This window comes from Salvia miltiorrhiza, chromosome 8, assembly GCF_028751815.1.
Source record: "Salvia miltiorrhiza cultivar Shanhuang (shh) chromosome 8, IMPLAD_Smil_shh, whole genome shotgun sequence".
NCBI classification, from domain to species: domain Eukaryota; kingdom Viridiplantae; phylum Streptophyta; class Magnoliopsida; order Lamiales; family Lamiaceae; genus Salvia; species Salvia miltiorrhiza.
In genome coordinates, this window is record NC_080394.1 from 29038378 (window position 1) to 29055468 (window position 17091).

Consider the following 17091-nt stretch of genomic DNA (forward strand, 5'->3'; position numbering starts at 1 on the left):
AACGGCCGACACCTTCGTCCATGACTCCGCTGCGGTTCTGAAATCTCAGGCGACGTTGTCGCCCCAAGGTCGACGTTGCTCCGCCTGAAAACGCCGCCGTCCTGTGATTTCCGGTGAGCCGGCGCTGTCCTAGGCGCTGCTTCTTTCCTTCTCAACTCTGAACGGAAGATCGTAATTTGAGGGAGAAAAGTCGAGCCCTAGCGCTCCCTTCTTCCGACGCGGTCAGCCACCGCCGCGCCTGAAAGACTGGTGGGGGTCGTCGCCTCCCTCTGGCTCGCTGACACGAGTCAGCCGCTGCTGTCGTTGCTAGACGTTCGGCAAATCGGAGCAGTCTCTCATAGCTCTGTCGACCCGTATTGCTTTTCAACACCATCTCCGTTCTCAGCCCAAACTCTCAAGTGCCATCGGAGGAAGGCTCCTCCACCTTGACGAACAGGGCAGTCTGCCTCCGCCTGATCTCGTCTACCTCATAAACAACGGTGAAATTTGGATCGTAAGAAGATAGTTAAAGAATACTTACTTTCTTGAAGCTTCTTGGCAGAGGATGAATGAAGATTTCTGCCGTTCTGAAATTCTAAGTGTGGAAAGAAGAGAATGGAAATTTGGGGTTAAAATGTGAAGTTAAAAGAGAGTTGTTGGCTGCTAAAATTTGACTAAATGAGAAAGGTTGCAGATTGAGATGTTAAAAGGCGTAGAAGGTGGCGTCAAAAGAAATGGCCTGACCTGCTGAATGAGGAAGAGTGGCAACATTGTCTCTATTTATAGGAAAACTTCTCACCAAAAATCCTAGCTACCAAATCCCTAAACCTAGCTGCCAGTGTATGAAGAGTGAAACTCCAGCTGTTTTCCAGCCTGCAACAAATTGAAGCTCCAGCTGTTTTCCAGCCTGCAATGCAACGGCTCTAAAGCAAGAAAACAAAAAATATTGATGCAGATTACATTTAATGCCATAGTACTTTTCTATGCATAACTTTCTCCTTTTTCGGTTATGGGGCAAAAACAAAAAACAAAACAAAAAAAAACTTGCTGCGAAAAAGATAAAAGGACAGTGGAGTTAGCTGGAATTGAAGTTGTGTTGCTGGAAAGGGTCGCCAGATATAAAATATTGGGCCTAGTTGATAATAAACGTGTGGGCTCGACATATACATATAAAGCCCCAATTACTTAAATTGATAGATTCAAGTGGTGAATTGTAAACACGGGTTTTGATGTAAATACATAGCCCAATTTGAAAAAAAAAAAAAAATCAAATTCAAGTCAAGAACTCCTAAATACGAGTATAAACTATTTATAAATTCAAAAGAAATTCAAGAACTCCTAAATACGAGTATAAACTATTTACAAAATTCAAAGAAATTCAAGAACTCCTGAATACGAGTATAAACTATTTACAAAGTCAAAGTGAAATCCAAATTCAAGAACTCCTAAATACGAGTATAAACTATTTACAAAATTCAAAGAAATTCAAGAACTCCTAAATACGAGTATAAACTATTTACAAAATTCAAAGAAATTCAAGAACTCCTGAATACGAGTATAAACTATTTACAAAGTCAAAGTGAAATCCAAATTCAAGAACTCCTAAATACGAGTATAAACTATTAAAAAAATCAAAAAAATTCAAGAACTCCTAAATACGAGTATAAACTATTTATAAATCCAAAGAAATTCAAGAACTCCTAAATATGAGTATAAACTATTTATAAATTCAAATTCAAGTCAAGAACTCCTCGATAAGAGTTTAAATTATCAAAAAAATAAATTTCGAGACTCGTCTATTACCAAAGGCATTTCGTCCATAAACAAGTCTCGATGGGGCAATTTGTAGACAATTAAATTTGTCGTCGAATTAAATCGTGCCACGTGTAAATTCATGAATTAAATATTCAATTATATTTTCTATTTTATTAAATGGGATTTTATTCCTAAATTAAATAGATATATAATTAATATTTAATATAAATGAATTAATGGGCTCATGGACACCTAAAGCCCTAAGGCCCATGCATGGAGGCCCAAAGCCCATAAAGCCCATGAAGCCCATCTCTAAAATCTATAAATAGAGGTGTCGGGGTGCTCATTATCACGACTTGAAGGGGTGGAAGATCGAAGAGCATAAAGAATCCTCTCTAGTATCGCATGTTGAAGTGGAAGATTGAGGAGTTCAAAGAATTCTATCAAGTATCAAAGTGAAGTCTTGCAAGAATTGAAGAGCTTCAAGCATCTCTAAGAATTCTATTCAAAGCTTCAAGTATTCTTCAAGTGTCTTCAAGAATTCTATCAAAGCTTCAAGTATTCTTCAAGTGTCTTCAAGAATTCTATCAAGTCTTCAAGTATTCTTCAAGTATCTTCAAGTGATCAAACCTTCAAATCTTCAAGTGATCAAGATCTTCAAATCTCCAAGATCGAAAGCTTCAAGGTGTTCTTACAAAATTCTAAGGACGTTCTTCTCCAAATCAAATCAACTTCGACGTACAATTCAAATCATGGCTTGAAGCCCTTTGGATTTATCGTCATCAAATCAAGTATTTCAAGAACCTTCGAACTTGTTCAAGAATCAAATAGAAGAAAAGAATCAGAGGATTAACTAGAGATTACAACCCGCATAAATCTATCTTCAAATCTATCAAATTATCTTTGTAACGCGTTTTTGTATTTTATCAAATTGAAATACAAAAATTTGTGTTTACAATACCATTTTGAAATGTGAATCCAATTTCAACTACCCTATCATAGAGCAACTTGTTTCCTTACTAATGAAAGCAGTAATAATGTACCTTATCTTTTGTGATTCTTACTTCTTGGGGTGTTCGGTTGATAAGATTAGACAAGATTAATAATGTTATATCTTGTTTGGTTGGAATAGGGTATGTGACTTAATTTTGGGAGAGTGTTGCATAGGATTAGTCATGGTTTATAAGTCTTGGCCTAACCTTTGTGATAAAAATAATTTCGGGCCCATTCAATCTAGAAAAATCTCGGGACAATTAAATCTCGAGTAACCCAATTTACTGCAATAGGTACACTTTATTTTTTGTTCACAAAGTGCAATAGCTTATTTTGATTATAGAATGATTTTTCTTTTGTAAAACAAAACAAGGGATATATATTCATCGTTTATTCTAAAAAAATAAAAATAAAAATAAAAATAAAAAACAGTTTTCATTCCAATGAATACTGATAAATGTAAGTTAGATGTGGATAAATATCATAAATGAGCTCACAACAAACTAAACATTACATATTTTGTTTTGACCGATCAATCTCTCTGATGAAGGTAAAAAATTATTACGCACGTCCACTTCAATCTTCATGCAGCAATATTTAGCACACAAGAGAAAAAGAAAATTCAGTATTTTATAATTGTTTATCTCCCCAGGAAAAAATAGTCTTACTTTTACAATTTTTTATATTCAATTACATCAATAGACATTCATCATTTTATTTCCTATATATATATAAAGAGTATATATTTATTTAAAAGCCATGCATTAGAAATGCAAATCATTGGCATGATTGACGTTGGCATGCCGCATGTGTCTCCTAAGTGGGTGGAGTTTCCTATGTCTTTTCATCTCGAGTCATTCCCGCTTCATTTGGAAAGATTATTTCTTAATTATAAATAAGTATGATGTTTTATTTATGGAAGTGTATTCCTTATGCAGTTGAACTAACCCAATCCAATTTATTTTTTTCAATCATGTTTAGTTTACTATAAAACACACATATATCACGGTATTAGATAAGCCTTCCAATAAAGATAACTAAATGAATCAGTGTCACTATAAACTTTGTCTTATGTATTTCTCTTTGCCAAAAAGAAGTGTGATAGGTTTCGTCTCTTCAACTATTTTCGAATTTTAACGGAGAAAATTATAGTGTTTGGCGTTTTCTGGTTTCCCAAATTTCCTACTCTTTGAAATGCTTTTTGTCAATTTTGGAAAGCACTTTGCAAAGAGACGACAACTTATATGGAGTGAGAATTGACAATTGACCAAACCACAGTACCCCATAATTTTTGGACATATGTCCAACTGTAAAGATGTCGAAATTTCTATTTTAATAGAACTAGTAATTTAAAGTTTCTTTCATTGTTGGTAATTAAATTTACGAAGTGATGGTTTACCGTATAAACTCTTTAAAGTGACTTTAAGATATAGATTATTCATAAGTCGTTAGAGCATCACCAATGCTGGGTGCGAAGGTCGGATCGAACCCGGCCTATCGCACCTAGCGGCGTTGCTGCACCCGGGTGCGAAGGGAGGGGGGCGATGGAACGCACCAGGCTGTTGTGGGAGCGAAGGAGGGGTAAACACGCGCCCCTTTTCAAACCAAAAAAAAAAAAGGAAAATTGAAAAAAAAAATTAAAATCGGCAGTAGCCGTTTTTTTCTATCCGTTTTTTTTGTATCCGTTGGCTTTTTTTCTTTTTTTTTTAATTCTTATAGCACCTCTATATATATATCAACAAATACCTCAAACATTCATCATTCTCCTCATTTTCTTCTTCATCTTCTACTTATATTATTTCAACAAATAGCAATGGAAGGCGATTGGAGCAACTATTGGCGTGAACACCCTCAAAATCCATCCCCCGGTGAATCAAATGCTTCCAGGCAAGGATTCTCGCCGTTCACGCAAGAATCGAATGCCTTTCAAGCGGCGGCCACCAATTTGAACCCCCTCTTTGCCGCCGTTGCCGACCCCGAGCCCGACGTGGAGGAGATTGCTTCTATGCCGGCGGCCAAACGTAGCAACTATTATCCGCCAGAAACGGTGCTAATTTGCCGTTTGTATTGCGAGCACACCCACGACTCTGTGGTGGGTGTCGGCCAAAAAGGGGCGAAGTTTTGGGGCTCCATCTGCACCCAATACAATGCTGAAAAACCCCGAGGATCTATTTCACGCGACGTCACGCAAATCAAATCTCACTTTCAACGGGTGGCGAAGGATTCGAAGAGGTTTGAGGCCATGCACAAAAAATGTCACGATCAATGAAAATCAGGCATGAGTGATGGTCAAATCGTGGAGCAAGCAGAGGCAATGTGGCTAGCCGAGTACCGTGTTCCATTCCGGTATCCGCATGCATGGAAGATCTTGCGCGAGTCCAAGAAATTTGCAAGTCTCGGCGAGGATGTTCACTCCGATGTCCATTCGGACAAACGATCAAAGGGCTCCGACGGTCTTCCCACAACGACTTCTAGCGACGCGAGTATCTCCACCCGGCCCCAAGGGCAAAAGGCGGCCAAGAGAGACAAATGGAAAGGCAAGAAAAAGGCCGAAGAGACGTCGGAGGATAACCAAAAAGCTCTCGGGTACATGGCGAATATGGTGACTGCAATGGAAACGTTCTCCCAAGTTCAACGTGACCTCGCCGATAGCATGTTGATGAGCCGGGACACCTGTCAAATGAATCCCGACGAATTGGTGTTTCACATGTGCAAGGTGGCGGAGATTAAGCAACGAAACAACATCTGCTAGATTTTTAGGATTTTTTATTTTATGTTTGTTTTAATTTAAGTAATTTAGGATTTTAATTTCTTGTATTGCAACTTTATTTCAATCAATGTAGGATTTGAATTTTAATTCAATGAAATTTTAATTTATCAATTATTGTAAATTTAAAATGGAAACTAGAATAAAACTAATTCAAAAATAAAATAAAATCTATTGCACCCAAGTGAGTGCAATACCATTGTTGGAGTGGGTGCAAGCGTTGGTGATGCTCTTATTATTGACATTGTTTTGGTGGGATTTTACTAGAAAATTCTTATATGACATCACGAGCTTATACGTTTTTTTTATAAGAAAACCAAGAACCTAAACTTTTTGTAAAGAAATTTCAAAAAATCTCTTTAATTTTGGAGGTCTACTTACAATTGTGTCGTTGATGAAATTATTTAAGGAATACTCCAAATAAAATTAGGAAGGAGGGTTGCAATAAATACAGTTAGGGGAGTTGGTCCACATCATTTAGATAATGAATCAAATTTTTTGAAGGCAGTTGCAATAAATACAAGTAGGCGAGTCATCCCACATTATTAAGGATAATTAATTAACAAGAATAAGAGCATGGACATTTTCGTCCAATCAAACAAGAACTTGTGTTGCAAATATTAGAGTGTGCACAAGTGAAGTGATGGATGCCACGTTCTTCACATGCCCATTCCTTTAATGGAAAGTATTCCTTTAATGGAAAATATTAGAGTGTCCCTGAAATGGCTTCCTCTTTGGGGACGGCACGGGTTTTAATAAAAAGTTGTAAAGTGTATTGATAAAGGAGAAAAAGTGATATAATTATTATTGGAAGTTGTGAAAAGTGTTATAATTAGTATTGAGAGTGGTGAAAAGTGAAAAGTAAGAATAAATAAAGTATTATTAGTGGTGGAGTAGGTTTCCAAAAATGGAAAGAAAGAAAGAGGAAGTTATTTGGGGGACGTCCCAAAATGGAAAAAGAGGAAGTTATTTTAGGGACGGAGGGAGTATGATTTATGAATAGCCGCCTTAACGCAGAAAAAAATAATGCTATTTTATGTTATTTTGGATTTGAGTGATTGAAATGGCATTCTGATGTCTAATTTTTTTTTTTAATATGCGACAGGTTATCCATTGCAAATAGGTACAATACTTTCTACATCTTTTACTGTCACTAAATAGCAAAAAAATGTACAAAACAACGAAGCTTGGTATAAACATATACTTATAATTAAAGACTTTGGAAAAGAAAGATAAATTCTCTCGAGACTTGAAATGACTACAAGTCTACACCTAAATGTACAAAACCCAAAGGCGTGAAGTATTTTCTTTGTAACGCAACAACCGTACGTAAAAAGGACTAAATCAATTTAAAGCAAGCTTACACTTCCAACAATCCAAAAGATGATCTGCGAGGCCAAAAACTATGACAGACGAAGGAAGACAAGAAACAGAAACAGACACAGACACAGACACAACGACCGAGTTTGAAACTCGAAAACTAAGCAAACTTGAAATCAGAAGGCACTTCATAAAACCTTTTCAACCAAAGTTGAAGCCTCCGGGAGGAACATTTGGCTTACCATTGGCAAAGCTGAAACCTCCATCTCCTTGATTTGCTTCCGCACCATCAGCCAGATTTTGATCCTCGTCTTCCTCGACCCAGTACTTCTCTAATATCTTCACAGCCTTTTCATATATTTCATTATTGTCGTGGCTCTGGAGATTCTCTATTTTGTCCAGTCCTTCACAATCATCAATCATTTGTGCATATATATTGATTCCGCCATTTTGGCCATTCTCTTTATCTGCCTCGCCTATCTTCAAAATGTTCTCGAGTCCCTCCAGGCATACAGTAACAATCCTTGGGTCTGGACAGATTAAGAGGTCACACAGAGGCTTAATACAACCTTGAGTCACCAAAAATCTGCAATTTGAAATTTTACATGTAGTCAGTCAGCATGTGGAGGTCCACAATCATAAAAACGAAAGATGAGATACGAGGACATTAGTCTCTGCTGATCCCTGCTACCAGAGCCATTAACAATTGAAAGGTATGATAAACCTTAACTCGCATGAAATAACATTAATTTTGCCTATGGTATAGAATGTCTCTAACATCACTGCAAGTGGGTGACTGTTTGTTGTATGATTAAGAAAAATACAAAGTAGAAAATGAACAAAAAATACCCAATAGTTCATAAATGAAGTACAGAAATAACTAATAGTGGTAGTATTAATTTGAGTCAAACCTATATCAAAGGCCCAAATACCAGCTCACTGTGATAGGTTTTAAATGATATTAATATTGGATGGATTGTGGATTTGTTAATACAACCACAAAAGTCCATTGCCTGTATGGCCTTATTACCAAAAAGATTATTTGGATTTGGGAAACTATCTTTTAAAACAATGAAAGTCGATGCTCCTCATAAGCCAAAGCCAATGATAAGCAAGACGATCATCATGTGTATTTCTTTCAATTGGTTTAATAAGTATAAATATATTAATGCACATATCTGTTGGCAGCAAGCATAATAGGTGCACATCCTTAGTACTAATAATGATTATGATGATGATGAGAGGTGTACACATGCTATTCTCTTGCATTATGATAATGGCTTGACATCGGTAAGAGGCTGTTGTTATTTTTAAAAGTAAATGGTGTAAAATCAGAGTTAAAATTGAATAGTGATACAATAAGACCAAAAGGGGGCAAAGTGATACTCAGCAAGTTAAGTGGGAGTAAAACAAAATTAGCCCTTTACACCAACAGATGTTCAAGTATTGGTGCACATGTATACACACATACATACATTTAGGCATACAGGGCGATGTTTATCCTACACACCTAGCGTAAGCACCTAGTTTTATAGGATAACTCATCCCATTATCAAAGCTTTTAACACTACACGGAATTATAGTTCTCGATCCTTATTAAACGTGCATTATACTTTTCCTTTAATATACCCCTACTGTATGTTCTTTGGATTTCAATATGTCATTTTGAATGAGTAAATAAGAGTATACTAATAAAATTGTTCTAGAAATTTTACTTATCTTACAATAACTACATTCTCTTAATACGTATATGTGAAATGGGGAGGGGACTCTATTTGAGGGCAGAGGGACTACTTAGCGTGTCTTGACATTCCAAAATACTATGGACCACCAACCTATTCCTTTTAAATCAGTTATTGAGTGATTCCAAGATTATCTCTAGAGAGGCATTGCAATCAACTGAAAATTTAAGTAATATGCCTCTGCATTTATACAGAACATAAGCCTGACATACCTAATCTGCTCTGGAGATCCACCAGAGGTTGCATTCGAGATAGCCCATGCAGCCTCTTTCTTTATGTCAAACTCTGCATGTTGAAGAAGTTGCACCAATGGCAGAATGATGCCCGTCTCAATGACAGCCTGTTCCAAAGAAATTAAATAGAGATGTATATAGCAAACCGCAGAAACCCCAATAAATTGAAAAAGTCAATTAGTGTCCATTCATCTGTATTTGATTAAGCTGATGCTGTAAGTTCTCAAGTTTATTCATGGATTACACGTGTGAAATGTATTTCATAAAACGGATTCTCCTTATTCCAAGGGAGGGGAGTACCTGAATTTGAGCTCTATTACCAGCAGTGATATTAGAGATTGTCCAACAAGCTTCCTTTTTTATGCTTTTCTTATGGTTTTGAGTAAGCAGCTGTTGGAGGCAAGGGAGCACTTGATTGTCTATCACAAACTGCCAAATAAATGAACTGAGTAAACATTCTGAGAACATGAAGTCAAAGCCAACAAACCCCAAAAAATGAGCATTGTAAGTGTTTGTGTCCAATGTTCCATCTGAAAAGGCTAAATTCTAACAATCTTATAATTGTCTCACTAGTACTACACTGGTCAGCAAGTCATGCCTATGAAAGTGAAGATGCTTGCCTGAATAGGTCCCAAAGTACATTACACAAAGAAGAGTACATGCATATAAGATTCTACAGATAGTGTCTTCCATATATATCAAATTGAGATCTTAAAACAGGAAACTATGCCACCTAATTAATAAAATCCTTCACACTTGCCAATTTTTGACCAGATCCTAGGGATATCTGCAATACGGTAAACCAGTAGACCTATAGAAACACCAAAAATCTTATATATAATATTGTGTCTAATGCGGTAACGACTGTTCGGCCGAAATTTATACACATGCATAAATGCATACATTTATATATTTCAAAATATGATTTATAACTATGAAACTAGACTAAATAAGTAAGAAAGAAATATGAAGACTAAAGCAACAGAAACATAACCTTTAAAATTTTACAACAAAATTTAGTCATTTTATTATCCGTAATCATAATGAAAGTATATATCCGAAAATCTGAACCATTTGTATTCAGGGTATGAATAGGGGCCACAATTTTCATTATAACTAGATAAGATCTTACCACTACTGGATGCACGTTCCTCTCCTATTCTTTAATTGGAGAGCTAAAAGACACCAAGTTCTGAAGAAATAGTAGGCAGAGAGAAAATGTAATCTGTATGGAGTAGTCATATACCTGTGTCTGAGCATCATCACCAGTGACAATATTCCCCACAGTCCGAAGAGCAGGTACTAGAACAGTGGGCGATGGATGGCTTCATGAGAAAGAAATTGCTGTTAGCAACATGCCAACATATGATTGATAACTAAACATTAGCACTTTTGCACAGAGGCAATGTATAAAATTCCAAGAACTGAAAGAAATATGACAACTTGACAAGAATATAATTTATATAATGTAAAGAACCGGAACATACAGTAGGAGCTCTACAAGCCGTTGACAGACACCTGCCTCAATCACAGCTTGGATTTTATCATTTGTTCCATCAGACAGATAAGAAAGAGCCCAGCAAGCATCAGTCAGAACCTCCTCATCATTCAAATGAATAAGTTGCCGAAGAACAGGCAATGCAGGCCTCACCTGAAAAGGTGCATAGGAAGACAATGTCAAATTAGAAGGTTAGTTTATCATAAAAGAAGATCTATAGAAGGGCAATGTCCAGTAAAGTTTCTGCAACATCCCAATATTCAAATTACCAAGAAACTAGATCTTATATTCTAACAACCTGCTCAAATGGAGTAGGTGGCTTCCCACGACAGAAATTTGACAGTGTCCATGTAGCATTTCTCAGCATGGAGAGCTTCGAGTTTTCATTCAACTGAGCTAGCAGAGGCATAAGAGCGCCATGCCCAAGAACAAGATCCCTACAAGTTGGAGAATCACCTGCAACATTACCAAGAGCCCAAACTGCCTGCATAGAAAGAGCAGTTAAGGGCAGATGCATTAGCACTCACTTGGACATCGATAACAAATGATGACCAATTACATTTATAGTTGTTTGCAATCTCGATATTTAGGTTGGAAAGTAACATAAATATGAGAAAACCTCTCCAAATACCTGCTCACGAACATCATCACTGGCAGAGCTGAGGAGTTCTACAAACTTAGGTACAGCACCGTGATCAATAACAACTCGTGTGTGTTCAGATGTCCCAGAAGCAACATTTGTCAAAGCCCATGCAGCTTCAAACTTAGTAAATAAAAAATTATTATTATTTTTTGTTAAGATAATCAAAGAAATGTCCCAGTGAAGCGCTTACTTGAAGCTGAGGCAGATCGTGCCTTGCAAGGAACTCAACAAACCTTGGGATAACCCCAGCTTTGATCACCTCATCAATAGGTGGGCTTCGTTCTGCAAGAATGAGACGTCACAAAATAGTATTGTGAAGATATAATCCCGAAAAGGAAGGAGATATAGGCTTTTGAAGATAGTACCAATAGATAAAAGCTTCCTGAACTGGGTAGTTGCCTCCAATTGAGCATTTGTATCACTTGACCACACTCCTTGCACCATAGAAGGTATACTTTCTAACTGTCAGAGGAATCCACAGTGAGCATCATAGTAAAAAAGATTGCATCAAGTGCTAGTAAATCACCATTTGAATTGAGAAACTGTAGCTGCCCCCAATATGGAGCCAGTGTGAGAAATTCTTTTTGACAAATCTGACAATAATTTTATAGCATAAAAACCCGGGATATGTATGCCCCTTCTAAAGTCCCATCTCAAACATTTGGAAATATAACCACTGGAAAAAAGTTAATTAGCATAAAAAAAGCTTCAACAGGAAGTAATCGTCACAGTTAAATGAATACCAATCATCCATTGGTTGATTTTCAGCACTTTACTAGAATGTAATTATACATCATGCCAAAAATACATCGCGAATAGAATGTCATTATAGAATCTTTCAGCACCAATCCTCAATTTCTCGGTAATTATTTTAGGACAACTAATTACAGTCCAGAATCAAAATCACTGGAGGAGAGCCTTTCTCCTCGTACATTATCTCAAGAGACCCAATAAGATACCAAACAGATCAAATCTACCGACTATTTCACTCAGATACCCTCAAAAACTATCAGATCATTATTTTCTCATTAAACTCTAAACAAAGGGAAACCGAGCCACACACGCACCCTCAATTTCGAATCAGTAATCAAAAGAATGACAGATCACCAAGTATTATATCAATCTACAGTCAATAGGCAGTAATTTTCTAAAAGAAAAGAAGGGAGAAAAAACGGATACAAACTTTTTTCTCGACGGCTGCAGGGGATTGCGACGGATCGGGAGGAAAGAGCGGCGTCTGGTGGGGAAAGCTGCCATTGAGAAGGCCCTCGCGGCGCTTCTTGAGGAGGTTATCCTCCCGTTTACTCTTCCTGATCTCGACCAAATTGTCCTCTCTCCGGCGGCGCGCCTCCTCGGCGTCGACGCCAATCTTGTAGCCCTTCTTCCGCACGTCCGCCCTGCTGCCCGGCCGCAGCGACATGGCTGAGTTCCGATTGCTGTGTTTGATGAAATGGGCGAGAGAGAAACAGAGGAAGGTAGTAAAAGCAATAAACTCAAGAGTAAGGAAAGGGGTTGAGAAGACAAGAACAGAAAACGCGCAAATGGGTGACCCAAGTCTCAATCCGACCCATTTATCCAAATTCTAACCCACACTCCAAATTACCATCTTATATAGTAGCTGTAGCCTTAAATTATACAAAATGCTCCCATTTTACTTCGCTGTAATGTAATGCCTTGACGGAAACTTGACCACAATTTATGGAACTTAGAACCACGTTGTTTTTACACTTCTAGCTCCTCGTTATTTTATGACCTAAACTTTGAAAAATGGGCAACTATATTTACCTTCTTATTCATACATTTAATTCTTTTTGTAGTGTTAGTTTTAATTACATAAAATAATTTTTATATCTATTATGATCATATTTAAATTATACTTCCTTCATCCACAAAATTCATTTTTATCAGGTTGGGACGTCCATAAAAATTAGTCTATTTCAATTTTTGGAAATTTTCTATTACATGATGAGTTCTTTTCTTCATTCACGATACAATTAATTATCATCATTAATACTACTTTTTAAGTGGGTTCTTTCTCCACTCATAATACACTAACCATTTTTATTAAGAATTGTGTCGTTCTCTGCTTGGTGGAAAAGATTTTTGCCAAAGAACAAATTAATAGGGAGTTGGTACTCTCTCAATGCCAAATATTTTGCAATCTCAACAACGCATTGATGTCGAAATAGTGTGGGCGAATATTTTTATTGTGAAGTTTACATTGTTGGTGGACAAAAATCAGGGCCTGCATGGAGGGCCATGGCATTTTTTCCGGGACCTACTTCCATTTGCAGAGATAGAGGGTTTCCAAAACCCATCAGAGTTGAAGTTTGATGAATTTACGGGGTGGATTCAATGCCACAACCTTCTAGTGCCTTATATGCACCCGGACGTGATAAGAAATATTGGAGAGGAGATTGGACGTGTGGTGGAAATTGATATGAATGCACGAGGTCTGTGCTTAGGTCGTTACGCCGGGGTGGGTATGTTGGCCTTTAACTCGACCTTTTATAGCGATGTGTTCGTCTTTTGCCGGATGGAGAGATGGCGGGAGCAACAATCTTACTAATATATAAAAGACTTCCAAAGTTTTGCTTCAAGTGTGGTAGAATTGGACAAATCCTTTGTTTCCGTGATGAACCATGCAACGTTCAAGGGAAACTTAAGTAAGGGACATAGCTTAATGTGCCCAAATCAAATGAGTTACGTTGTCGACAAGTTACACGAGATAAACCTATATACGGAGATCATACATCGACCTCCGCTCAAAATGATAGGAGTCATACATCCAGTAAGCCTGAGTCGAAGAGAGAGATGGTGATTCAAGACCTTCATAAAAGTGATAAATATGAGGAAGTCTCGTCTAAGCATAAGTGTCATAATAGTGATGTAGATGAGTTTGATTACTCGACGTTCAGGAGGTACAAGGGGGGACGATACAGACAAGTGTGGATAAGGGTAAAAATGTGGATGAGGCGGGTCCGAGGGTGTTTCCAATAAGGGAAAGACGGCGGCTACGTGGAAAAGACAGGCAAGGATGAATAATGAGGGTGGGGAGAGAGAGAGGTGGAAGAGGAGGGAGGAAGAAGGGGGTGGGGAATGAGAGGTTCGCTTGAGAGATTGAGGAGTGGGAATGACAAGTCAGGGGGAACGAGGGAGTTTGGTCAGATGGTGAAGGAGGTATTGGGGTTGAGAGAGATCAGTAAAGGGCCTTATTAACTCTACCAAAAAAAATGAGTGGGAATCTTGTGTTGAAAGTGAACGCAGGAGCTCCATCATGCAAACATCCACGTCTTTTCGATGAAGATGACTTGGCAATAACGGCGGAGGCTGGAGCACAGCCCTGTTGAGCCCAGTGAATTGTGTAGTGCGAAAATGCTCGGGGGTTGGGCAAACCTCGGACATTCCAAAATCTCCGTCGGTTGATGGCTGGCTTAACCCTTAGTTTACTGTTTATTTGTAAATCGAAAGTTTGTAGTGCGAAGTGTGATAGATGAAAGTTTATACACATGTAGTCCGGCGACTCTATAGCAGCTTCCGACGCCTCCCCAGCCCAACAACTAATAGCAGGTAAACGACTGCAAATCTGAAAATGTGGCAATGAAAAAATTATATTTATAGGGGACAAATCTTGGAGGCTAAGTTTCTAATTCAATCTGGAAACCAATGTTTTGTTATATGTCATGATTAATTTTATGTTTATCCAACAGATTGTTGAATGTCATGCTTGTGCTCCAAGGCTTGAATTGATTTTTGAAGATCAAATTTCAATTTCAGATTATATACGGGACAAATCATGATATTGTAGTACTATATAGCCAAATATTACACATTGGAAAAATGTTGGAATTCTTTTGGCTGAAAAATGGTTGAAATTTTAGTATATTACACACCGGATAAAATACAAATTAAAACATCACTTAATATACATAGAATTACACATTGGATAAAAAGTTGAATTGTATTGGCGGGAAAATGGCCAAACATGGATGTGTTTGGTTTATATATATATATATATATATATATATATATATATATATATATATATATATATATATATAGGGGAAGGCTAAAATAAGAACGCTTCTTAAAATATAAATTAGGAACCATTTTCAGCCCTTAGATCATCAAGATCTACGGTTGATTCATCACCTTGTTGGATAAATTCATGGTCCTGAGTTCGAATCCCAAAGGTAGCAAAAAATTATTTTTCGCAATTCATACCTTTATACAGTTTATTCATGCATGTTATGCATAAAATTCATGCATTTTTGCTGGTTCGCAATTCTTAAAATAAGAGTGGTTTATTGAATAACCGCTCCCTATATATATAGATATAGATATAGATATAGATGTCATTTTAGTGTACAAGCTCGGCAGTCACCATGTCATTTTTGGCTGCCTTCGTGTCAATTTTCGACGTCTACGTAAGAAAAAATCGATCATCAGGCAAAATTTAAAAAAAAAAGAAAGGTTATGAATTCTTAACCCCAAGTCCTCCGCGAGCAAGAGGTCCAACCCATCTTCGACCGCAATTGCTTAGGTTTCACCACCTTGCCATGGCTGGCGGTGTTTCTATTTTTGTGTACAGGGGGTGGTGGCGACGGGTGGGGATAGGGGAAATTAGGGTTTAGGGGTGGGGGTAGGGGGAAGACGACGAGGGTAGGGGTATTTTTTTCTATATTTTAAATATGTCATTTTAGAGTGTAAATGTCATTTTAGTGTACAAGCTCGGCGGTCACCATGTCGTTTTCGGTTGCCTTCGTGTCAATTTTCGATGTCCATGTAAGAAAAAATTGATCATCAGGCAAAATATAGAAAACAAAAAATGAAAGGTTATGAATTCTTAAGTACGTTTTAAAAAAATAGATGCAATTTTCAAATCCCGACATACCTTATGAATTTGCGGGCAATTTGTCCTATTTTATTTGTGCCTAGGTCATGAATTAATATGCAATTTTCTTCATTTCAAACGAAAATTTGGTAGATGTTGAAAAGAATAGAGGAAAAAATAGTTGTTTAGTGAGAAAATTGAAATTTTTGGGGGCAATATGATATTTTTACACTTATATCGAGCATTAGTGTAATTTGCACTGATGCTCGACTTGTAGTTGACACATGTCAAACATTAGTGTATAGGGGTGAGCAAATTCGAACCGGACCCACCGAACCCGTCCAGACCTGACCAACCAACTGTATATGTATGGTTAGGGCCGGGTTCAATTCCTAGGATCGATTTTTTTTTGGGTCGGTCCGGGTCAAAATCCGGTCGAACCCGGACCGATCCATATCATTAAAAATTAATTATTTATAATAATATTAATTAATAGTATTAAAGCTTCATTTTATGTATTTGTAGTATGTCAGACGGCAGTGCTCACCCTATTTGCAGCCGTTTTATGTATTTGTAACTTGGGCCTTTTGATTTGTGATTGGTGATTGATGATTGATTTTAAGCTTCATTTTGCTGGAGTTGATTAGCTGTTTGATTAAATGCCTACAAGAGTTATGAGAAATTCTTGAAATTTGTGTGTTTATTTGTGCATTGCAGTAGGAAAGAGTGTGATATTTGGATGAGGATGTTTGACCCGGACTGAATCGGATCCGTTGCTCGGGTTCGGTCTGGTCCCGGGCCGGTCCACACGAATTGATCGGTCCGGGTTGGTCCAATTTTTTGAAAATTTCGGTCCAACAAATTCGGCGGGTCGGTTCGGGTCCGACCCGCTGCACACCCCTATTAATGTATTTTTTAAGAATGATCGACTACTAATGCTCGATTGCTCGACTCGCAATAGTTGAGCATGTCGAGCATTGATGTATTTATCATTATTGCTTGAGTCGCAGAAGTCGAGCATGTCTAATATTAATATATTTATTATAAATACGCTAATGCTTGATATACTCGATTCGCAATGATCGAGCATATCGATCATTAGTGTCGAGCATATCGATCATTAGTGTATTTATCACTAATGCTCGACATGCATTAATCGAACATGTCGAGCAAAATTCGCAATTTCAACAAATTTTATGAATTAAGTAAAAATAATTTTGTCATTTTAAATTCAAAATTGGTAGTTTTTATAATTTTCTTTTATAATGAGTATTTTTTTTTAAATCTCTGAGAATTGCTAAAATCAATCATTAACCTTTTTATTTTT

At 37.3% G+C, this 17091-nt stretch overlaps 1 protein-coding gene across 1 annotated transcript; it reads right to left on the reverse strand.

The window, feature by feature from the left end:
• Positions 1-6681: 6681 nt before the first annotated feature.
• On the reverse strand, positions 6682-12648 carry LOC130997510 (importin subunit alpha-4). Its single transcript, XM_057922845.1, has 10 exons — positions 12114-12648; positions 11296-11392; positions 11121-11212; positions 10919-11050; positions 10586-10771; positions 10277-10440; positions 10036-10114; positions 9090-9218; positions 8769-8896; positions 6682-7400 (listed from the first exon to the last, which is right to left on the reverse strand). The coding sequence occupies exons 1-10, from the start codon at positions 12348-12350 to the stop codon at positions 7016-7018; spliced, it is 1629 nt and encodes a 542-aa protein (XP_057778828.1). The 5' UTR covers positions 12351-12648; the 3' UTR covers positions 6682-7015.
• Between the last annotated feature and the right edge of the window lie 4443 nt (positions 12649-17091).